This window comes from Natrix helvetica (assembly GCF_964273705.1).
Source record: "Natrix helvetica genome assembly, chromosome: 2".
Taxonomy (NCBI): domain Eukaryota; kingdom Metazoa; phylum Chordata; class Lepidosauria; order Squamata; family Natricidae; genus Natrix; species Natrix helvetica.
The window spans coordinates 65,768,671-65,794,830 of record NC_138552.1 but is presented as its reverse complement, the minus strand read 5'-3'; the positions used below and the strand labels follow the sequence as shown (position 1 = coordinate 65,794,830).

Sequence of the window (26,160 nt, the reverse complement as noted above, 5' to 3'; positions counted from 1 at the left end):
GGAGACCCTCTTAACACAAAACTACATAACAGAATAACAGAGTTGGAAGGAATCTTGGAGGTCGTCTAATCAAAGCCTCTGCTCAAGCAGTAAACTCTATACCTGTGTTGGCGAACCTTTTTGGCACCAAGTGCTGAAATGAGAGCACATGCATACAGGGGGGAGTGGCAGAACCCAGAAGAATAGCTCCCTGGTGACGGAACCCGGAAGAGCACCGGGTGACGGCTGATGTGGCCGGAGAGATGGCTCTGCGTGCTACTTCCATCATGCATGCCATAGGTTCGCCATCACGGCTCTATACCATTTGAAACAAATGGTTGTCCAATCTTTTCTTTAAAAACTCTTAAATGTTTTAGCATTACTTGTATCTGTGCAAGTAGTAGCTATTCTTCATTTGCGACAAGTCTCCTTTCAGAATGTGATTTTTGTTTCGTATAATAACAAAAGGAAGCATCTGCACTAGATTTGTTCCATAAATAGAATTATATATGAAACGAAATTAAGACAAAGGCAGGTTTTAGATTGCTGCAGTTGTCGTAATACCTTTCAGTGGTTACTGGAATGTTGATTGAAGCTTTTTATAGATCAGTACATAAAATTAGAAGCTCCACAATTGAAAAATCTCTCCTTCATCCAAGGAAATATTTAAGCTAATAGGTAAAGTTTATTTCAGCTTTAACGTATTTGTTGTTTATACATGTCCTAAAGGCCAGATTTATTTTTAATTGGCCTTGAAACACACTTTGCTATTTATAGAAATTAAGTTATATTTTAATCACATGCAAATACCAAAGAAATGTCAGGACTTCTATATCTGGAAGAGAAATAACTGAGAAGGTAGCATCACAGCTGCATCCACTGTGTGGTTGTTAAGTGCCAGGACACCAAGACCTATGTGAATTTTTTACACTAGACTGATTTTCATTCTCTCCTGCCATAAATTGTGCCAAATGTACTTGGTTATGTGTCTGTCTGTGTGTGTGTGTGTGTTGAAGGAAAGCCACCACCTCTGCGGGAGATATATTACCTCAGCTTCATCTTGCAAGGTGAAATCAAGGGCTTTACTCTAGCCTTTAAGAAAGGAAACTGAGATAACATTACCATTACAGTTTCTACAGCTACTGGATAACAAGAACCGACAGTCCTCAAAAGGGAATGTTGTGATACATACTCTTGTCTGCCTAAACAAGGAAGTTTATCACCACCACCACCACCACCCCCGTCCTTGAAACAAAGGAACAAGTTAAATTTTTTGATGAATGGCTTTGGATAACATTCAGATGTGTATCATTAAATACAATATATGTATATGTGAGAAAGATCTTGAGAGGTAGGAGAAAATGTGAAATTTTCAGAGTACACAGAATGATTCTCAATTCTTTTTGAATTCTTAACTGTTGATCAGATTAATTGTTCAGTTACTCTAAATTATTGTGTAACATTAAATCACTATCTCCCTAGTGCAAGTGTTAAGTTAAACATTCTAGCTGATAGTGATAGCTCAATGTACGCACATATGCAATTTCTTAGAGTACTTTTAAAAGGTTTTAGTGAAACCTGTTTGCCTTTACAAACTGATGTCAATGAAAACATTTACAAAAAGTTATCTATACATATAGTTATTCCAGGGTTCACATGCTGGTAAATCATGCGATGCACCTTAGCTTTTAGGAAGAAATTGTGAAGATATGCCTAGATAAATCAAAAGAACCAGACAATTTGGTAGAAACTGATTGGTGTGAAGGAAATATATACTGACAGCATATGAACTGACAAAACCTGATAAGCCATAAAAACAGGAGATCAAAGAAGAAAACATGTAGAATATGAAGTTTCAGGTAATAAGATACTCTTCCCACCTAATTTGTCTCCTGGAAGGTCAATGACATGCCTGGCCCCAGGAAGTAGGTATTGGACACACTGCCTGTTCAATGATACTGTGATTGGCAAACCACCAAAGAGCCTCCATGGCTTAAATTCCATGATTATATTTTTAAACCCACATGGTAAGGCCACACAATTCTTAAAATACTGACATATGTGAATCAATGTGCTAAGTCAGGGGTCGGCAAACGTAAGCACTCAAAGAGCCATTTGGGCCTGTTTCCCAAAGAAAAGAAAACACAGGGAGTCACAAAGGTTCTAACCGGAAGCACCCTGTTCAATTCTGGAGCTGACCAGAAGTTCAGTTCCCCCACCATAGAGTATCCTCCTACTGCGGCATACTTTTTCCTCTACCTGTCATAACCGAAAGCCCTATCAATTGTGTAGACAACTGGAAAACCCTCCCCTTGCCATAGAGTCTTCTCCTGGCGCACTGTGCTTCTCTCCCCCCCCCCACTGGAAGCTCCTCTTAAAATTGTGGCGCCGACCGGTGACAGAGCCGCAGCAGAGGGAGGAAAGAGACACATGCGGCTCCAGAACCGCAGTTTGCTGACCCCTGTGCTAAGTAATGACCATCTCAAAAATAACAGGGTTGGTTTTTGATTCCAATTGCTCTCACTGTTTCTTAGTTCTATGTTGCTTCTCCGCCTTGATTAGTTTCCATCCATTGTTTCTTGTCTTGCCTTCTGGGTAGAGCTCTTTTCTTTGTGGCAGCCCATCAGATATTGGAACACTGCTATGATGTCTCCCCTAGCCATTCTTTTCACTAGACCAGGCATATCCAAGTCTGCAACTGTCCTTCATATGCTTTAGCCTCCAGTTCACTAATCATCTTTGGTTTGCTATTTTCTGCACTCTTTCCAGAGTCTTAACATCTTTTTATATTTTGATAACCAAAACTGGATGCAGTATTCCAAGAGTGTCTTACTAAGGCATTATAAAATGATACTAACACTTCATGTGATATTGATTCTGTCTCTATGTTGGCTTTTTTGGCGGTTGCTAGCTCATATTTAAGTGATTGTCCACCTGCATGCTTAAGATCCCTCGTGCAGTTACGGATATTGAGCCAAGTTTCACCTGTACTTTTGGTTTTCCTTGCCTAAGTTTTTCGATAGAGCTGAAAAGGATTGCCTTTGAATGTGCCTTTCATTGTGCAAAAAAGCTTGTGTAATGCACTGGTTTTCAGCATGCATTTTTTTTGCTTGGGATGTCTTATGTTATGTTAATAGGAGGAAGGATTCAAGTGGTTGCCATGTGTGTCATTTTTTTTTTGTCAGTCTCAATGAGAGAATTAAAACCGTTTTGAAATTCTATATTTTGTAGAATATACACAATGAATTTTGGAGATAAGTTCTTCTACTGTATTAAACATGAAATGAAACATCCTTTTATATAAGTTTCACAATTTTCTCTAAGGAACAAACTTGGATTTACCAGGGAACACTTGACTATTTTGCTCCACATTTTCTGAGATTCATTTTAAGTGGAAGAGCAATATTAAGACTAAACTCTATTGTTTCCAGAAAAATTACTCCCAGAACAATGTTTTTACCAGCAGACCTTGATGATATTACAGTATATTTATCTAGCTATTGGGAGTCAGAAAAATTTAATAACTGTTTTTCAGAAGCTCCTTGACCAACAGGGTAAAGCTAGAGATTGAAATAAAATTGAGGTATGCCATTTAGCTGTTTTTAAAAAACAATTTTAATGTACTTATAAGTCCACACAGTATACGTTTATAGATTAGAGTAATTAGAATGAATTCTATTATAATCTTGCCTTATTATGGGCGATGAAATAGAAGCAAAGAGTGTAATAATTTAATTCTGTATATATTTAGAGTGACTCGTATTTATGAGACTCACTTCTGGGTAATTGTAAACAGGATTTTTCTATCCACTTTTTTAAAGATACTTAAAAGCACAGTGAATAAAAGAAAAAGAGGAAAAAATGTATAAGCTATATAAAACTGAGTGAAACCTTTGAAGAAACATTAGGGAAGTGCTCGTTATTATAAAAAAAACCTTCTGCATTTTGTGTTTGATTTGGCAAAGTTAGAGATTGAGAAATGCTGTGTGTGTGTGTGTAATCTTGTCCATACTTCTTTACTATCCTAGCGGTCTTAATAAACGTGTTTACAATTGGAAAACTGACAGATATTAAAAGCTTCTAATAACTTCAGTACAATATATTCAGTATGTTGCAGAACAGAATGAAGATCTTGAGATTCCAACATCAATTATGTAGAATAGAATAGAATAGAATAGAATAGAATAGAATAGAATAGAATAGAATAGAATTCTTTATTGGCCAAGTGTGATAGGACACACAAGGAATTTGTCTTTGGTGCATATGCTGTCAGTGTACATAAAAATACAAGATACATTTGTTAAGACTCATAAGGTATAATGATAGTCATAGGGTACAAATAAGCAATCAGGAAACAATCAATATCAATATAAACCATAAGGATACAAGCATCAAAGTTACAGTCCTACAGTCATAAGTGGGAGGAGATGGGTGATAGGAACGATGAGAAGACTAATAGTAATAGTAATGCAGCCTTAGTGATTGGTTTGACAGTGGTGAGGGAATTATTTGTTTAGCAGAGTGATGGCGTTTGGGAAAATACTGTTCTTGTGTCTAGTCTTGATATGCAGTGCTCTGTATCAAAAGGCAGCTCTTGATATGAAGCTGCAGAAGAACAAATGGCCCCAGGACAGTTTTCACAAGAGGATGTGAATTGGAGCCACTGACCAAAATCATGAAAGGCTAGGGATAAGCTGTAGCATAGTGAGAAGAGTCCTTGTTTGGCCTATATAAGACCCCACTTCAGACAAGGAAATATACCTGTTTGAAGATCTGGTTGAATATACTTGTTTGAAACTCTTAGGCTTAGTTGCAAGAACTTACGTACTTCTGTACTTCTAATTTCAGTTTAACACCCCAACCCACCCCCACCCCCATTAGGATTTTTACTGCCAGGAATAAGTGAAATCAAGCCTCGGCTCTTATTCACAAGAGCCATTAAAATATGTCACAGTCCCTCTTGTTCCTCCTTCCAAAAGATTGATCGCTGGTTAATTTTCCTCTTTTTGTTGCCAGTTATAGATCTCTTGTTTATTTCTTGACACTTCAGGTCCAGCAGTCATAGAAGGAATTATGCGCATTATGTACAAATACTTAGCATGTTATATATTGCTGCTTTTTTTCAAAGGGTCTGTTTAGCAGAGTAAAGCTAAATAGTATAGAAGAGTCGAATATAGATTATAGGCAACTGGAAGGCAAAAAAAAATGAACAAGTCAAAACTCTCTTTGTATTTTAGTGTTGGGATTAAAATAATAAAAAATAAAATCTGCTATACAAGCACAATAGGAATGTTAAGCATTTATTTTATTTATTTATTTATTTATTTATTTCGTCAAGCATGTATTAGACAACATATACCGGTATATGTATAAACATGATTTTGGATACCTGAAATGGATACGAATAAATGGGGTTGCTAGGACAAGGATGGTAGGCACATTGGTGCGCTTATGTACGCCCCTTACAGACCTCTTAGGAATGGAGTGAGGTCAACAGTAGACAATCTAAGGTTAAAGTTTTGGGGGTTTGGGGAAGAAAACACAAGACAAGACAACACAAGACAACATGAGAGCAGAGTGCAACACCACCTTATTGGGGAGATGGACAGCATTCAATAAATTATATAAAAATTGTTTTGACAAATACTTATCAAATTCATGTTGTTCTTGGTTATGTTATTATTGTAGCCTGTATGGGCAAGTCAGAATCAAATGGATGACAGAGCCAAATTACAAACGAAGAAATCCCTTGTTCAAATCTTTTTTTCACTTATTCCTAGTTAAGCCAGTTTGTATTATTTGATAATTAATAAGTAATTTTGGCCTGGGTTCAAATTCTTTTCAAGGCTAGTTAATGCTTTTTTTTTCAAGGGAATGAGTGAAAGTGAAAGAAGATGGTTTTGCTTGCCAAATGTCTCTACTTCTGACATTGATAATTTCAGTAGTAATGATATGAAAGATCTCGGCCTGATCTCCTGGGGAGGAATGGGGATGCTTAAAGATTTTGCATAGATTGTGTCAATCTAAGTTAGATATTACAAGAGAATTTTGGCTCCCACTGAAAACAGCAGCGTTATTTCTCTCAATTTCTCCATCTGGCCTATCTAATCTAGTTAGAAAAAGGAGAGATTTGCAAAAAACATTACCCATGTTTCCATCAGCAGAAATGCCCTGAGGAGATCTCTGCTGGGGGCCTGTTCCTGCTGATAGAAAAGGATATAAATCTGACATACAACAGTTGATAGCATCACAGTTTTTAGACAGAATCGCAAGTTCAAATGGTAAATAAAGCATGTTTCCTTCAGTTTTATGGATACAGAAATATAATTTGCTATTATTGTTTTTATTCAACATACAGTCCTACGAAAGTTCCTGAAATTGGGAATTTCTCAAATTCCGAATTAGGATGCCCATCTGAAAGATCTCAAACTGGGGGAGAATGGTTTCTATCAGTCCATCTCAACCTAATTCTCAACTGATGCCCAATGTCTGTGAAGAATTGATAAAGGCAAAGAAAGTTAACTTAATCCAGAAGGATTCACCACCAGGTTCTGGCTAGTGAGTCAAAAGGCAGATCAGGAAGTAAAAAGACTGGATGTTCCTCATGGTTTCCATAATCCCAGTTTAAGTGAAGGGCTGGATTTGCAATGGCCAGGAGTGTATTTGAGATTTAAACGGGTTTTGGAGTGGTCGTTTAACTTTATTTCAGGGATTCACATCTTTTGTACCAAGAGATGCCAAATGCAAGCAGTCCTCGACTTACAAAGTTCACTTAGTGACCGTTCGAAGTTACAACGGCACTGAAAAAATGACTTATGACCATTTTTCAAATTTATGACCATTGCAGCATCTCACAGTCATGTGATTTACATTGGGATGCTTGACAGCCGAGTCACATTTATGACGGTTGCAGTGTCCCAGAGTCATGTGATCCCCTTTTGCGTCCTTCTGACAACCGTGTTACTATTTGAAGAACTGTAGTGATTCACTTAAGAAAGGTGGCGAGGAAAGTTGTAAAATGAGGCCAAGCTCACTTAACCAATTTTTCACTTAACAACATAACTTTTGGGCTCAATTGTGGTCGTAAGTTGCAGTAACTACCTTTATTGCTTTTGTCACAATGTAGCAAGTCTTTTTCTGTCCAGCAAAAGTCCACAAACTAGCATGCAGATAAACAAATGCACGTAGATGCAGAATTAGGCCTTTAAAACAACAAATCTAGACAATACTAGCAAAATTAAAAATACAAAGTGTGCACCAAACGCCGTAAGCCATGAACTGAGAACAGCAGCTAAAACTGCTAAAAAGCTAAAAACAAATTACAACTTAAAAATGTGCTTTTACTTTACTCAGTTGAGAATTGAAAACCACACTGAAAAGGAGCTGCCTCATTTATTCACTAGCCGTGCTTCCTCCAGCAGTTGCATGTGGTATGAGCCTACCCCAGACTGTTTTGGGATAAAGAATTACTGTCTTATTTTCACAACTATATTGAAAGCTAAGATATGGTCATTTCCAATTAAAAATGAGAAGCTGAGGTTGGAATTGATCTGTTGAAATATTTGCAAACATTTACATTTCTATTATTCATATGATAGGGCTGGTCACTCTGCTCCCTGTAATTCTTCAGTTAGTTGTATCTATAATAAAAAAAATCAGCGCTCTCATTATCTGTTGTCTCCTTCCTGTATATTGTGTTCATAAATGGCTCCATTTAAAGCAATCCTCGGAGATGATAGAGCTTTTATTTCATGACATTTTCTACTTCCAGCAGCTTTAAGACACACTGTGGATGAAGCCTTTTAGAGTGAATATTTCAGAGAGCAGAATGAAAGCAGACTGCTTTTGCAGAAAATACGAGCAATGCAAGCTAAGGCATAATATCCAGTGATTCCTAATAACACTTACACAACTGTTCTGTTGTAGTACAGAACCATGTGAAACTGTGAAATCTTATTTCACAAGCCAGAGTTACGTTGCTATAAACTATAGAGAACTCTTGAGTTTTTCAAATGAATTATGCATAGAAGAAGATAACTTCTATCCATCGCCCAAACCATGAAAAATCTGGCAGGCATCAGAGAACATGTTTACCACAAAGCGGTATTTCTGTTTACTAGCTTTTGAATTGGGCAGTGTCTCATCTGTTCTGCTTAATCCTTTGGCAAGTTTGCTACCACACAGCATTTGTTTAGGGGAAAAAAATCCCCCACACCTTTTGGGGACAAAGTCATGGCTAAATTATTTTCTTTTTCTCCCAAGTTATGTCTGTCTTAAAGATTGCACCTCAAAGAAGCTGTAGACCAGTCATTCTGTCTCTCTCTTTCTCTAACCTACTTCACTCGATTATTTTGAGTGTTAAAAAAGGAGAAAAGAATGTGCAGTATGCAGTAACTGTGAATTCCTGGAGGAAAGCAAAAAACAAATGAACAAATAAATGTTGGCTTATCCACAGTTATGTTTCTATATAGATAGTCATTTCTGCATCTTATGTAAAGAGAAGATAAGTACCCTAATAACTGTTGCATATAATAAATATGGAATTCAAATTGTAAATGATGTTATTCCAAATTTTGGGGTGCTTTATCTTGAAACATCCAAAAATTTGTTGGAAGGACTGCAAATAATAATTTTGAGACTAAACTGCTTGTATATTTCTAATGTAACTTCCTTCTTTTTCTTCCTTACATTAAAAACTCGAACCTAAGGGGTGGGGGGTGAATGCAGCAAGTGCATAATGTCTTTTAGCTGTTAGAACTAAGGTATTGTTCATCTGAAATCGTCCTTCAAAACCCAAAACTCAAAATTGAATATTTCAGAAAGAGAGTAATTTGTCTGCTTGGCTGTTCGTGACATTCTGAGGAATCTTCTCCACACCAATGTCCAAAGAGTTAATATTTCTGTTTTTTCCAAGATCCAACTTCTGCGTCCATAGATTCCATCAGAATGGCTTGCACGATTCTGATCTTTGTCTGTATAGATACTTCATGGCATTTCAGTAAGTTTTCCAAGGCTAACAGGGCTATGTATTTCTTAAGTGCTGGTTCCTTGAAGGTAGATCCTAAAAGGCAGGTGCTATCTATCACCTCAATATCTTTATTGTGACTTTTAAGGCTGAATGATGTGGTTATCGTTATCTTATTTAATTGAGTCCTATTTTTTTCTCTGTGCTCCTTGACTTTTATTACAAGAGTTTACCAATCCTTTGCAATTTTGGCTATCGGAGTAGTGTTGTAGCACAAGTAATTGATGTATCTTTCCCCAGTTTTAAAACCATGGTCATCTCCCTCCAATCTACTTTCCCTTAACATATATTTGGCGTATAAGTTGAATAAATAAGGGTAGAATATACAACAGTGATGGTTAACCTTGAGTGCTGAAACTCGAGCTTGCGTGCTGGAGCACCAGAACCCAGAAGAGAGCAGCTGGCCAGTGCGCATGCACATGGCGGCCAGCTGCTCTTCCGGGTTCTGTCACATATGCCTGCTAGCTGGTCTCTTCTGGGTTCTGGTTCTCCAGCTAGCTGCTCTCTTCCGGGTTCCGTCATGCACATGCGTGCTGGTTAATTGGTCTTTGCATGAAGACCAGCTGGCTGGCACATGTGTGTGTGACGGAAGCCGGAAGAGCAGCTGGCAATGGTGCGTGTGCCCACAGAGAGGGCTGTGTGTGCCACCGCTGACACACGAACCATAGGATTGGCATCACGGGTATACAACCTCCAATGTAGAGTTCAGCTATTCCATAAATGAAACTTAGCTGTTGAGGCAAGATACTACGGTAGCATACATCTCCCTATGAACTATGCAGTTGTTCCTTTGATGCAAGTAGAAGGTTAGCCTGGGGTGAGATTTCAAACACTGTAACATAATCTAATGTCAATATGATACTCATCTTGGAGTTGGGAAACTGTACTGTGAAGCACTAATTTATTTTTGTTTGCACTATAATTCATTTTTAGTACTAAAGGTCAAAAATGTATCTCACACTTCCCCACCACAATAAGCTGTGTGGTGCTTCATTTTAGGTGTGCCTAAATAAGCATCCAGAGTTATGATTTAGAATAATTTGTCTGCTCTGGCTTTGAACCTGCTAAAGACCTCCACAGCAGGCATTTTTCTAAAGCATTCACTTTGCGTCACAATGCAGGAATCAGTTAAGAAGCAGACCTTAGTAATAAGCGGATACATATACACAGCAGTCTGGAAGACTGGCATAATGTTGTCCTCCCTGGCTGCATTATTTTATTTCTATTCTAATGGTAGAGGTTATACCTGCTCCCAGAAATAGTTTGTGAAAAGAAGGGGCTTATAAATATACTGAGGCCAAAGTGGTGAATGGTGTATATGCATAGAAAAGAATTATAAAAGCAGGAATTCCTTCCAAAAATCAAAAACCTTTCTCAAAATTGAAGAAAACCATGATGTGTCTAGACCTGCAAAGATCAGAATCACGCAACTATTATCTGTGACATTATGTTGGGCTTTGAAGAAGCAGAATAGGAAGAGTATTGACACTTTGGAACTTTGGTATTGGAGAATTAGTGTTGAACAGCCAAGAAAATAAAACAAATGGCTCTTTGGACAAATCAACCCAGAGTTCCTCAAACTAGAAACAAACAAGCTCAAATTATCTACCATTGATCACATTATGTGAAGGACTAATTCTCTGGATAAGGCTCTAATGCTGAGAAAGGAGAAAGGGAAGGGAAGACGACAACCAGCAGCAAAGTCTGTAGACCCACAGTGGTGATGAGAACATGTGACCGTGATAGCGAACCTATGGCATGCATGTCAGAAGTGGCATGCAGAACTCTCTCTGCTGGTACATGCATTGTCACCCCAGGTCAGATCTCCGTGGCATTTCTTTTGTGAGTTTCTGTTTTCCTGCAAACAACAAAACAGAAGCTCACAAAAGAAAAAGATCTTACCTCTTGCTGCGCTGCTGGTGTTGGGATGCCCCACCTCCTGCCAGACAGCTGGTCTTCAGTCTCTGCTGCGCATGCGTGCATGTCCATGCATGCACATGTGCATGTAAGTTTGGGCATGCACATGCATGCAGTTTGGACATTCTAAAAGGTTCACCATCACTGACATATGAGCTATGGTGATGCAGTGGTTAGAATGCAGTACTGCAGGCTACTTCTGCTGACTGCCTGTTGCCAGCAGTTCAAATCCTACCAGGCTCAAGGTTGACTTAGCCTTCCATCCTTCTGAGGTCAGTAAAATGAGGACCCAGATTGTTGGGGGCAATATGCTGACCCAGTAAACTGCTTAGAGAGAGGGCTGTAAAGCACTGTGAAGCGGTATATACGTCTAAGTGCTATTGCTATTGTTAAGGATAGCTTGACATTGAGAAAAATCTATTTAACTGGTTGCTAGGAGCTGAAACCTGCTATAGAGCACATAATTGATCAATCAACCAGTCAAGAGGAAGTTTAGGAAGAAAATACACATAGAGAGATAGCAAAGAAAAGAAAAGAAAAGAAAGAGAGAGAGATTTTCTTTTCACATAGTCTTTTGAAAAGCAGTGTGGTTTTTTTCCCTTCTATTCCTTGTACCCTCAGTTTTACCCTTTGGGATAAGTTATTAAGCATTTGATTAATTAGTAATAAGCAAAATTGATTATTAAATAAGAGTGTTTTTGGAGTTAAGGTTCTTGGCGACGTATGAAGTTGTGTTGATGTTCCAACAACTCTGGAATTCCATTTTCATGGTTATGATGAATGAGCATCCAGCTGCTGTAGGCTGCTCAGATGAAGCATACTGGGTTGTTGAGCAGGGGACTCCTTTCTGAGTTTCTTTTGTGTTTCTTTTTCAAGGCTGAATAAAAAACTGAGATCACACCGAGTCTTTTATCTCTGGTTTATTCCAAAGCAAACAATCCAGAATCACTGATATGCGCTGCTTCTCTTGAAGAAGGAGGCCAGTGGTCGTAATTGCAGCATGATACAATAGAAAATCTGGTAGCAGCTGAGCCATAAGGTGCCTTATTGTACTGAGCAAATTGGAAAGGATAAAAGTAGAAGTTGCTTCAGTGAAGTTGTACATAGGGGGCTCTTGCATCGGAGTGAGGAGGCTTCTGTGCTTTTCCAACTAGATGGAATCACAAAGGCTATGTGGCAATGCCACTGCACAATTTACTATATAGCTGACAGACATTTCCATCAAATGGCCGGAAAAAGGAATAGGTTTGATAATTGACTGATGAACACTCGTATTCATACCAAAAGAGCTGAAGAAAGTAGAAACCACAGTATTTTCCCTTAGCATTTTAATAGTAATATTCTATTAGTTACCGTAATAGGGAGAAATACAGATATGAATATAAATCTGCAGTGTGACGTGTGTGTGTGTTGTGTGTGTATGTAATTTCCTCTGCTCTCAATGCCATTTCCCTAAGAACTGTACAAATAAAGAAAAAGAGATATACCTGTCATAAAAATTGATGGTATGCTCCTGCCATAGTGTTTTTGAATCCTTGGTATATATTTTAAATGATTAAAATGCCTATTATTATTAATTTTATATAGCACACAATCAGTTGTCTTGAAAATGGGCTTTTGAGAGTATTGTTTTTTTTAAAGATTTCTGAGCTGATAGTAAGTGCAAATTTTAATTGTCTTTAAAAATCTTTCCTAGGGTAGTTTGAATTGTAAGCCAAAAATCTGTTCAAAGAGAACCACAGTCAGCAATAAGTAAATCCTGGAGTTACAAAAGCACAGATTAAAAGTTATAATTTTAATGGAACATATTGAAAGAAGGTTGGTTGGTTGGTTGTATGTATCCAATTATTCTACAGTCATTGTAAGAACAAGAATATAACTGATTATACAGAATTGAAATGGTTGTATTTGCGTCATTTGAACTGAGGAAATTGTCTCAGTTCAAAGTGGGGAAAGGGTATTTCCTAATTAATTACACTCTTCTGTTTGAAATTTGCTCATGTATTAAAGTCCCCCCTCCCCCAATATAGATGATGTAGAGCAAAGGAATCCAAGCCAGTGATGGCTCACCCAGACGAAACTGGCTGTAGCTGATTAGTTGGAGATGGGTGAGCAGTATGTTCTGAAGCAGGGGTGTCAAACTCACGCCATCATGGTGGTGTCACGTGATGTATCGGGACTTCCCCCCCCTTCACTAAACCGGGTGTGGGTGTGGCCAGCGCGTGACACTTCCGACCCGTGGGCCGGGTGTTTGACAGTATTGTCCTAAAGAGAATTCCTACCTGCATTTATCCACAATTGTATAACTACAAGTATCTTGACTGGAATGGGGAAAGGTTTCATTTCTTAGCAATCATATCCAATGGACGCGAGCAGAATGGATCAATGGTATTCCTCTTCCTTTCCAAGCTAACTTCAAAGTAGGTTTTGTTTGCCTTTATAACTATTACCCACATGGTTACATCTGACTACATAATGCTCTTTTGGGAATTCATAATGTCTATTACTTATTTATTTACTTGGTAAATTTATATGCTGCTCATCTTGCTACCCAGAGCAACCTTTTAACTAATTGTGGAGAATACATATTTCTCTTTCTCTGTTTCTTTCTGTGGACCATGCGCATAGCATATAAGCACTCTTAAACTACTGCTAAGCCAGACAACACCGTTTTTTAAAAGTGATAAAGACACATTTGCCCTTAAAAGTTGTAGCAAATTCATGGATATGGACCAGTTTTGTTTCAAAGGAAACAACAGTACTGTATTTCCAATGTAAGGATTGCCAAGAAAGGATCTATAAGCCTCTCCTTTTTAACCAAAGATGCTTTTCCCCAGGATCATATTGCAATTACAGATGGCAGCTCTGACATTCTTGGATAAGAAAACAATTGCTTTAAGGAGTTGATCCCAGGTGCTACATGAGCCCCCCCCCCCATTTTAAACCATCATTTCCCTTTGATTCCAGAATGCTGCACTCCTAGTTACTTCTATATCAAATAAATTAGCTGCTTTTGATATGTTACAGAACTTCATTGACTCAGAGTAGTCCGAAGTTTGGGGGTTCGAGCGGATATTATTCTACTCTCAGAAATGAATCCTTTTAGCTGGAAAGCTTGGGGATCTTATCTATAAGCCCAATCAACCATTTTTTCAGGGCTCAACATGCTTACGTGAAGGGACAATATGTGTTACGTTGGGCAGTGTGCAAGATGGGAAGCAGACGAAGCCAACTCTGCAACATGTGCTCGGTAGCATGTGAATATCTACTGTAACGCAGCTGGTTATGGGAGTTGAATTCAGGGTTATTTTAGCAGTTGTGGTATTATTGTACATCTGATAGTCTGGAAACTATTATTATGTGAATTCTTAATTACAGGATAGCCTAATCTTTGATCTAAACGTTAATGTCTCTAATCATTTCTTTAGCTCTTTCATTTTAAGCAGAAGTAATAGTGTTCACTTTGCAAGATGCTTGATGTTTATTAAGTAAACTGTCCTTCATCCTTGCAGATATCAAGAGAGGTTATAACTTCCTTAAGTACCCCCCCCCCCTAATAACATCAAGTTTTGCCTTGTGTATCATGAGAAGTAATTTCTGTGATTGTGAGGTTTTTATTTTTGTTTTGATACTGCAGGAATAGAACTATCAGTACATGCTTTTTTTTTCTTATGTACAATTTCCTTACCTAGAAATATCAGGAAGTATATGCTGTTTGAATATATGAATGAGTCTGTCCTTGGCAGCTGATTTTTATTCTGGTTTCAATAAATTTATGAAGCTATAAGGATCTGAAATCCTCTGAAGTTATAGTAATATATTGTATAGGATCTTTTGTTTCTTTTGTATTATAACATGAAATAATTTACAATTCAAAATTGTTTTTCCCCCCCTGACATCTTTAAAATTAAAACCAGCCATTAACTCCCTGAAGTTGGTGGACTTTTTCTAAAGACTAAAGTAATGGGTTGTTGTTGTTTTTTATAAAGCATATGTTCTGAATTACTTGTCTTTTAGATTGTATTTGCAAATCGGTGACTAAACCATTTTCTTGTTTGTTATATTGTTGTTATATTTTCTTGTTTGTGCATAAGCTGATTCTCAAACTTATAAGTGAATGTGTCTTTTGGAATAATTATTTTAAGGAGAAATTATCAAAGTAGTCAAAATGCTGATTTTGTTGATTTGTTACACTAAGTTTACAACACATTTATTCCAAGTGGAAGATTAATTCAATGCTCTGATTTTCATCCCTAAATAGGGATAAATTTCATCCCTAAATGTTAACTTACACATGAACGTAGAACTTATAAAGGCCTTGAGTTCAGTGATTTACTTTTAAATAAAAATACTGTTTTCTGAAATAGATTTTTTTTCAACGTCCAGGCCAGAAAAATTAAGAAAATATTCTTATGGATTTGTTGATTCTTTCCATGTTTCTCTAAATGAATAATAGTCTAGTTTGAGAATCTATGATACACAATATATCTAAACTATTGGCCAACCCAGTTTATAAAGGTAGGTTCAGTTTGTTTGATTGTAACCCATAGTGCTCGGGTGGCTTATTTTCAGATAAATGTGCTTGAAGTTAGAGCTTGCTTAAATACATAAAGACCCTACAAACAAATAAATGGGAATTGTTCTGACTATATCACCACATCCTACTAAATTGTTAATATTTGATCTTTTGTACCTATTGATTAAATTGTTATTGAGGTATGAGATGTTATCAGTTGTTCAGTATGATGGCCCTTTATGTTTCTTCTACTTCTGTTGCCATAGAATAGGGCCATGATGGCGAACCTATGGCACGTCTGCAGGCACATGAGCCATCACCCCAGCTCAGTTCCACTGGGCATGCATGCGCACCTCCCACTGGCCAGCTGAGTTTTAATTCTCTGCCATGCACGCGGGAGATGCACACACATGCGCAGGGGGCGGGGGTTGTGTGTGCATGCCTGTGGGGCGGGGGAGCATGGGAGGGTGTGGCGACCCCCCCACACCCCATTTAATACCAACATACTTGTAACAGAATTAAAACTGCTGAGTTTTCACTATGGTTTCCATTTATGGGTTTTATTTCCCATGGAGGCCCAAAAACTTCTTATACCTTTGAAAGAGACAGAGAGAACAATACCTGCTACTTGAGAAAGAATTTCTGGGCAATCCTAACCAACCACAACACCTTCTTGCCTTCATTCTTCAGACTGCCTCACCTTCTGTTGGGGAAGATGACCCTAGCTTAAAAAAGGGGGGGAAGCCGTTGTCTCTTTGTAGTGCAGGACTATTGAACTGGGTGTATGTGGGTGAATGTAAGTGCTACAATTAGTTGAAAGTAATCTCTGGGACAGAGAGGGACAATTTCTTTATGGAGAGATTCACATAATAGACTCCACTAATTCAAGTTCAAACATCCTCTTGCCTGTATGGGAAACAATTCCCAAACTGGATGCGTGTGAAAACGGTTCTGTGGCATAACTTCCCAGCAATTTGGGGGATTATAAAAATTCCTTCTATCCTCTTAAGCCAAGAATCCCAATTTAGATGTAATGCTAAACAAAGCCTTGATAGAGATCCCTTGATTTTCGTCATTCTTAGTGGCACAAAGAACTACCCGCATTATTCCCCCCCCCCCATTTCTAATGAATTCTGGTTTAAATCTGAGCACTATAAGAGCAGTTGCCATTTTTAACATGTCCTTGGGTGTAACTTCACATATTTTTATCTACTCCGAGAATCAGTTTGGAATAAATAAATAAATTTAGGTTCTTTAAAATTAAAACATTTTCAGGCTGAATTTTTTTTATCATGCTATTAAAAACTGAACTTGTTTGAACTGGACTTGGTTTTTACCTTTAATTATTTGATATTGTAGCACTGATTGTTTTAGATTTACACTTTTTAAAATTACAGTGGAGCCATGTTGGATTGTTAGCATGCCTGGTTAACGTTAACAATCTAGGGGTAGAATGGAAGGGGGGAGGGTTTGAGGGGGAAAAATTCTTTAAAAACTGTTAATAATTTAAATCTCACAGCCACATTTTAATAAGTGCTTAAATAATTTTCTTATTTTTTTTCTGCCTTACAAAAGGTTCGACATCGATGGTGTGAGATGATTATTAAACACAAGTATGTGGCAGGGTATGCTGATGTTGAGAAATTTCTCAAGGAAGACCAGGTCAGTGTTGCTTAGGTACCCTTATTGTATTGCCAAATGCTACATAAATTGCACCATTCAGATATGTTGGAAATGATCCTTGAAAGATGGAACCAATATAAACCCTGCTTTTTTGTTCAAATTTATGCTAACATTTGACTAAGGGTTCTTTACTGTGGCCTTGACATTGCTTATTAGGAGCATCATTGAGATTGGATCTCTTGCTCTGGAGATGTCCAATCTCAGAGTGGAAATTCAGCTTCTGAAATCTCCTTTTTGCCCCTGTTGAATTTTCTTCAGCTTTCATTCTGTTGCTGGTGCTCATTGGCAGAGGAAAAATTAATTTATACAGGAAAATGCAAATTAAAACAAAGTGTGGCCTCAGCACTTCTGATATTACATACTGTTCCCATAATTAGACCATGCACGGCAAGGGTCCCCAACCCCTGATCCGTGGACTGGCAGAAACAAGGCCGCGCAAACAAGCGAAGCCCCATCCAGAGAATGCGGGCAGTACGTGAAACCAAGCCTCCTTCAGTCTGTGGAAAAAAACTCCACAGAACTGGTCCCTGGTCCCCAAACGATTGGGGGCCACTGACTTACAGAATTGTTAGAGGCATTCAGCAGTTATTATAAGCTGCTATACAGTATCTTTGAGTACTCATCACTTGTATTAAGGGGGAAAATAAACATGTATGCATTTTTTTAAATGTGTGTCAACATTATTGTTTCCCCCCCAGCTTTTTTGCTGAAAAAGTCTATCCATCGCTGTTTTTTTTAAATGAATCTTCTGGGGGAGGGGCAGGAAAGTATGCAAACTCTGAAATGGTACCATTTGAAATCAAACCAGTGTCCTTTTGTTCCTGTCTTGAAAGATTATTTGGTTATTGAAAAGTCTGAACCAAATGCCACTATGACCAGTTAATATTTAAGATAATAGAATTTCAGTGTAGATTAAACTTGGATCTTTGAACTATGGAAAATAATGGTGAAATAATCAAATCAGATTTGGAATTTTTAGTGATGGATTTCACATTTCATTTTGAAAGTGACAGATTCTTAGAAGCCCAGCATAGAGGTGATAATGTCCATTCAATTTAAATCATGTATGCTGGTTTATTTCTACTTTAATGCAGAATTCCCCTCCATGAGAGAAGTTTGCATGGTTTGGTAATAAATACATGTCAGAAATGAGAGAAATTTTAGATTGACCCATTTTTCTTTCTTCCTATTTGTAAGAAATATCAACATAATAAAAAGAGAAAAATAATAGATTTTCCTAATATATATCTTCAGTTTCAGAAACTACTGTGTATCTGATTTGAGGTGAAGCTGTGCATCTATGGTGTTGAAAATAATATAAGCAAAGGTCTCCTTATTGTGCAAAGGAAAGCATATTATTTCAAGCACAAAGAGAACAAAAAGACTTTTCAAAAATGGTATTGATTGTCTAAGTGTACAAAGTCGTCATGCAATCCCAGGTTTTTAAAAGTCTTATCACTATGGAAGACGAAAGGCAAATTACACTGGAAGAATATTTCCCACCTAGGCTATCTCTCCTGAGAAAGTTTTCTCCCTGATAACCATCCCCTCTAATTTGGAGAAGATTCTCAAGAGTTATGAGATATTAGAATTCAAGTTGGTAGAAAGTATTTTCATATCCTGGTTTCATGTGTAGTTCTGAAGGTTATAATTAGTAGACTTTTATCCATTAATGTCTGTCATAATTGTTAAGTGCTATGATGGTGAGTTTTGTAACTATTCATTGTTTTTTGTCTCCAAAACTGTTTTAGTCTACGTTTTGATATTTTACTCTTTCTTTTCTCCAATTCCTCATTTTCTTAGGATCCAGTTCAAAATAATGTAGAACTGGTGCTTCTTGTGTAGTTTTTAAAATCAGTTAATGGGGAGGGAGGAAAAAGGTGAGTGCATATACCAGAGGTGCTATTCAGCAGGTTCTGACCAGTTCTGGAGAATTGGTAGTGGAAATTTTGAGTAGTTTGGAGAACCGATAAATACCATCTCTGACTGGCCCCGCCCCTATCTAATCTCTGCCTCCCGAGTCCCAGCTGATCAGGAGGGAATGGGGATTTTGCAGTAACCTTCCCCTGCTACACCCCCCAAGCCACGCCCACAGAACCGATAGTAAAAAAAAAATTGAATCCCACCACTGGTATATACACTGTGTGGAGAGGATTAGGATATCGCCACTGGCACTGAGGAAGATATGTAAACCCCTCTCCCCACTCAAGTACTGCTTTGACTATTAATGGTAACAATACCAATGAAAAAAGAGTGAACAAAATTTGTGTCTTCCTTCTATTGTCTAATCTGAGGTTTTTCAACTTTGGAAGTTGCATTTCTTTAAAATGTCTTCTCAGTGGTTCATATATCAGAACTGTCTATATTCAGTATGGATGAAAAAAGTCCACCCAATATTCTATGGAGCCCTGAGTTAGTTGAATATTATCACAATTAAATATTACCAAAAACTGTAAAATTAACTGGTCATAACTGACTTCAATTCCCATTGCTTTCACCAGGACCAAATGGCCTCTTGCATTGAGGTCAATTAATTTTTGTTTCATGTCTGTTTGATGCATTGCATTTGCTCCCTTCAATATCAAGCTATACCTTTTAATAAACATTGTGTCTCCAAACAATTTTCAAGGAATTATTCTATCAATTAAGGTTTAATCCATAAATGATATATTGGGATTTCCATGAAATATTATTGAATAGCCTGTTGTCTTATCACTTGCAGTTATACTTCTGAAATTCTGCAATATTTAGGAATAATTTGGAACTTTCAAAACTTGCAAAATAAATTGGTTGCTCATAGAACATCTAGGTCATATTCAAGGTGGAAGTAAATTTCCATTGTTCAAGCAGAAACTCACTTGTTCACTCAGGTTTTCCTTAGAGATAATTACATTTCAGTTTTGCTTGGGTTTTGAAAACATCATGAAACTATATGTGCTATAGGATGTCTTTCTTCCTCTTACAGGCAATGGGTGTCTACCTCTATGGAGAATTAATGTTGAATGAGGATGCAAAACAACAAGAAATTGCCTATAAAACTTTTGCAACAATCCGTGACATGGATGCATCCTCAGCTAAAGTAGTGGCAGAAATGTTATCTAACAAGGTGATTCCTCCCCCCCTGGATAATTGAGCACTTTCAAAGGCACAGCAGCTGTACCACAAGAAAGCTTATAAATGAATGAACAGAATAATGTTATCAGATCTATTGTATCAAGTCATCTAAAATAGTGATATAACCTTGAATGGGTAAAAAGACTTTTGATGTAATTCTTATAGTGTTGAAGAAGAAAATCCTTAAATTATCCTTATTTTATCAGTGAAGAAATGTTTTTTTTTCCTGAATTGACCAATCTCTTAAAAAAAAAGATAAACCCAGCTATGTATCTGTTAAGTATTTGTAAGAGTTTGCAGAAACAGTTCATATGGAACATATAAGATTATATGAAAAGCTTCTGTATGCACTGGGATGATTTAGTTTTTTCCTTACACTTGCTAGAATCTTTGCTAGAAAGATCAGTCAACTACAGAATCTTCTGAAATGCATGCATAGTCGTTTTTTTAATTTTACAATATGCCAACTTTTTACTCCATCCTTTTTAACTTCATAAAACATAAAGTATAATGGTTCCAGTGCCAACTTTAAGGGGGTATGAACTTCTTAAAAAAAATCTAACAGCTAAGAACGACTTAGCTTTGATTTACTATCATGCTTTGAACATCGAAAACCAGTTCCAAATGCTTAACAGATATATAATGAATACCTTTGGTAGTCATAAGGCAAATTTAATTATAAAACACTCCCCTCATCTGTTTAGGACTTCAGGGGTGTTATTTTATAATGCATGTATGGAGTAATTAATTGGAGTACTTGAAGCATCTTTTCCAGGCCTGCATTCTGTAGGTGCAAATTGGGGGAATCTCTCAGGTATGAAAGTTCAATATATGTAAAATGAAACTTCCAGGATTATGAAATTGCTTCCATAAATCTTCTTCAGGAGACGTGTATCATCAATTCTGTGACCTGATTTGTAATCCTGTAACTCTTTGAGCATTTTATTCCACATACTATAGAATGAAAGAAACTGACATAAAGTCTTGCAGTTTAATAATTTGTAGTTTTTTTGGTTGTCTTTCTTTAAAATGATAGTATATTGTAAATCAGGGATCCCCAACTCCCAGGCCTTGGCCCACTACTGGGCCGTGGCCTATGCGCAGCTGGGCTATGCAAGCAGCAGCTGGTGTGCATGCAGGTGCAGCTTAACTTGTGCAAACGGCGGGCCAGTGTGCATGCACATGTGTGTAGCTCAACTTGTGCAGATCAAGCTGTGCGTGCGTGCACGCTGGCCCATTGCTCCCACAAGTTGAGCTGTGCGCATACACCTACCCCGCAGCAAAGTTCCCCTAGCCCCACCCAACTGGTTCCAAGCCACAATGGTTGGGGACCACTGTTTTAAATGGTTCATCGTGTGCCTTATATTACTTTAGAATAATTTCATTACCTTCATTAAAGGTGCTTAATTTACTTGTACACCATTTTAATTGTTTCTAGAGCTGATCTGTAGGCCTAATGTATTCTAACATGTGAATGAAATAAATGTGAAAGTTGTTTGTTTTTCTAAGTCTCCAGTTCTCAGATAAAATTCTTATTACAGCTGACAGTTTGTACAGATTCCATTCCTGTTTTGGTTGTTTGGGTTCCTGGCATGCTGATTTGTGATTTAAGATTAAAATCACATTGCCAGGGATTACCACATAACCATGGCATTACCGTCTGTGGCTTACTTCATGATGGTCTCATACAGCTTCTTGGAACTTACTATGCTTAAGACACACAGAGAAGCTATTGAAGAACTTCAACTGCTTTTAAGCTATGTTCAGATGGAGACCTCTCTAGTGAGGTGCAGAGCTTAGCTGATTGGTGAACAGTGATTGATTTCCTCTTTGTTCACAGTGGCTAAGTTCTGCACCTGAAGAGAAGGTGAGATGCAAGTCCTTCCTAAAATTTCAGACCCTGATTGCTCCTGCAGCGATGGTATCATAGCAAGCATTTTCACAGAATGAAGATGATCAACAACGAAGAGCCCACCCGATCATTGTATGCTTCGATCTACCAAGAATGAAAAGAACCTTTATTTGGGGGTGGGGGGGGTGGTGGAATCCAGGTTGTTACAGCAGAAAAGTAATCAGGTGCTTTAAAAGAAGTTTGTTATACTTGCTTTTCTTAGCACTTAAGATACTAATGTAGTGTATCAGCCCAAGAATGCCTTTCCGCCTCTGGAGCCTTTTATGCATTTGCCTTTAAAACGAACTTAGCATTTAAGCATCCAAGTTGCAAGGTTGTAATAAGCTGGGCAATTTACTATTGTTCCTAATAAATGCTCTTTTCTTTTTGTTGGTATGGGAGCTGCCCCTCGCAGCAGTTGCTGTTCCCGGCTGTTGATGGACCCGTCCTCCGGTGCCTACTGAGCTGATATCAGTTCTGATTTTATACACTGGCTCAGTTCAGCAGGAACAGGAGTCGAGCCCCAAAGCAAAAACCAAAACCAAACAGAAAATCTTATCTGAGTACACAGATGTCGGTGAAAACGAATGTTTATTTCAAAGCTAGAACAGACTGATATTTTGATGGGAAGCACAAATCCTTATGTGGGCTACCCAGCCACTGTCCTGCAGAAAACACAATGATTAAGTATGTGTAGGTTGCGTCAAGGAATTCTTAACTCAAGCAACAAATGTAATGAGTAATCTCTTGAATGCTTTATTCGTCCAATATTTTCAGAATGGATAGTTGTGAACTTTCATGTTGTTTTCTTCAAATGTATATCCTAGACACAACAACTCTGATAATTGCATAGTTAGAAATTCTTTACGGCATTCTGGTGTGATTTTTCCCTTCTGTTATGGGATGCCACAGTCTCCTGCCTTCTCAAATTGCACAGAAGCTGACAGGAAACCTGATAGTCACAGAACATCAAGTTACCAGTGCTGCAATTCTTTCCCACTGTCTGCATTCAAAGAAAAATTAGAGTGGCAGAGACGCCATCTTAAGAAGTGGGGTTGTAAAGAATAGTCATCCCGTTTATTACTAACACTTTGCATGCATTCTTCTTTTAAAGTATTGCTTCACTGTGACAGAATAATAAGTTTTACCACTGTTTCCCTTACAGGAAAGGCAGAGACTTTAACTATATTTGTTACCAAACCCTGGTGGTATTAGAATTTCTTTGATTCTGGACATCAAAGGGAGAATTATGTTGCTGCTAAAACAATCAGCTGATAAATGTTTTATGCAGAGTACGTCTCTTTCTGGAAGGTGACAGAAACCAGGAAGAATAAATCCTTCATCTCCCTCCTAGTAAAATACAATTATGACTGAAATCCAAGGCCAAAAAGACAAAAGAAATATACAAAGCGCTAAAAACTCTTCAGTCAATGGAATATTATGTGCCAGTTTAAATTGAACCTAATGTGTTTGCTTAATTGAAGTGAGGATTACTGATTTTGTTATTGTATAAGGCCCTCAGTCACACTATAATATAGGCATAGTGTTAAGCAATATTCATGAAATATTGCTCTCCTGTGCCCAATGCTGACTGACTACCAGTTTCATTCAAAGCAATATGATGCAACCTCAATAATCTGTGAATTTGCATCAGTCCCTTCTTTGTAAAACACATTTTGTAAATAAACTGATTATCTAAACATTGTGACTTGGCAGTTTTTATTGCTTGTGACATATCTGTTAATTCTGTGTGTATATATACATGCACTGTTTTCATTTGTCAGTGGATATACTGAGTTAAAAACCTGCAGCCATGCTCTAGTTAGCTAAGAGGGGAGACACTCCACTACTCATGCATGTATCCAGTCAGTGTAACTCTTATTTACCCCCTTTTGTCTCTGAAACCAAAGTAATGTTTCTAAATTTTAATCAGCTGAATTAAACTGCTAGCAGTCCTGGATTCAGCTCTGCAGACATCTGGAGCCTGCAGGGCCTCTTACTGAGCTATAGCAATAGCTCTTACTGTAGACCTTTTTGATGTATTCAAGAAAGGATCCAAACTATTCTTGAAAGAAGTTGTGCTCTATTTCACAGCCTTTTGCAAAGGATAATGAAGTAAAAGCAGTTCATCATTTTGTTATGCCATTGTGAAAGATAATGGGCCGAGTAAGGGAATTCAGAAAGTAAAACACTACAAAGGAAACAATTGTCTCGCTTTTTAAACTAAAGGTGATTGTTTTATCAAATGTAGGACACTATATAACTCCATAAAAACTCTGGATAGCACACCTTATTAACAAAACCATGAAGAACAAATACAATCCACATCCAGAAGAAATATTTCGCTTTTGTCAACTCTACATTCACGCATTTCTCTTAAATGTGCACCCACTTCCATCACAGCTGTCCCGTTTAAAAAAGAACTAGACCTCTGTTGACATGTTTGGATATTACTAATTAATCCCCTTTAATGCTAAAGACATCAGACATGCATTCAGTAGTGTTGAGTACAAAGTAACAATTCTTTGATCCCCACAAGATCAATTAATGTAAATTTAGAAAAGAAAACTGAATGCCAGTGACATCTCCTTCCTTTTGTTTGGTATTTTAATTCTGTTGGCTGTATGTTTTGGATTCTGAATAAGAACTCAAGTTGGCTTTTGCTTTATATAAAAATAAGTGTTATGTACTGAACTTTCCCTGCCATAGACTTGCATTGCTGACTCCTGATTGGCTAAGACGCAGCAGCCTGCCAGCGGGAGAATCCAGCTACCTGATTGGTTACATGCTTGACAGCTCGACTATAAAAGAGCTGTCAGCTGTCTCTTGCCGCTGTTTGCTGGTCCGAGATTTGCCGTACTTATGAGCTGTTTGTCACTGTTGATAAAGGTTGTGTTAGCTTCAACCTGCCTTGCCTCAGTCCGTCTGCCTAATTCTCCTTGCAGAACAATAAGACTATATATAACCTGCCTTCATAAAACATGAAGAATATATGAAGTATTAAACGGCAGATAGTCTTTAGTGCTTTTGTATATGGACCTGTGCTTCTGACTTAATGCATGGAAGATGAGTGACAATGCACACATTCTTAATACAAATGCAGGAACATATAAGAGTGCAGACATTAGGTTTTCCTCCAGTTCTTCTCATGCTGTGCTAATGATTTTATTTCTGCAGTGTTCTTCCTCCCAAAAAGAGCCCAAGACAGTCTGATAGGTTGATTATGGAATTGGTATCAACTCTTAGAACCACATACCAGTATGTAGGTTTTCCCAATGAAAATCTGTCCCTAATCTGGTGCTTCAGGTTTTCCAACAGATATACTCATTGCCACTGTAACTCAGTCCATCCACTTTGCTGCTGGTTATTTTTTTATTTCCCCTTTCCACCTTTAATTAGTATTAGAGCCTTCTTCAGAGAGCTAGGTCTTAATGCAAGGTATCCAAAGTAGGCTAATATGAGTCTGGTCATTATTTTTCATTAGCCAATTAAGGAGAACTATGATTAATAATAAGAAAGGATTAATGTGGAAAAGCAAAACCTTTGGCTGTTTATAAAACAATTTCTCCTCTCTATACTTTATTATTGCTTAAAACAAAATGACAGTCTAGGGAGAAATCAACTACTGAAGGATTGCTGCTTGCCAATTGAAAGTTGGTTAGATTGCTTGTGGGTTGGCAGGATGGCAACGGAGATGCAAGACTTCAGTCACAGTTATGGTGTCTGTAGAATGCTGTCCATTAAAAGGGCCTAGTCAGTTTGAGTATACTTAAGCCCTTCAGAAAGCAGCTCAAGGGCTTTTAACACCTTTTATAGACTCAGACAGTCGGTTGAAGGAATACAGCCAGAAAAAGCAAGGGAAACTGTTCTGGCATTTGGTATTAAATGGACCACCCCTGTGCAAATTCCCAGAATCAATGTTAAGATAGCATTTAAATTGCAATTATGAACATGCTTTAAAAAGGGGAGGGGGGAGGAGTGTCAAAGTTTCAAGCATTAGGCAGCTTGATAGTAAACAGCACATATGTGGTTCTG

The 26,160-nt window shown here is 37.7% G+C and overlaps 1 protein-coding gene across 1 annotated transcript in view; it reads left to right on the top strand.

Annotated features, from left to right (window-relative positions):
• AOPEP (aminopeptidase O (putative)) overlaps positions 1–23,825 on the top strand; it is a 236,328-nt gene extending 212,503 nt beyond the window's left edge. The window contains exons 16-18 of the mRNA XM_081941620.1: positions 17,013–17,099; positions 20,086–20,226; positions 23,038–23,825. Of these exons, the coding sequence (XP_081797746.1) occupies positions 17,013–17,099; positions 20,086–20,226; positions 23,038–23,193 (384 nt within the window). The 3' untranslated portion in view covers positions 23,194–23,825. The remainder of the gene's footprint in view (positions 1–17,012; positions 17,100–20,085; positions 20,227–23,037) is intronic.
• The last annotated feature ends 2,335 nt before the right edge of the window (positions 23,826–26,160 follow it).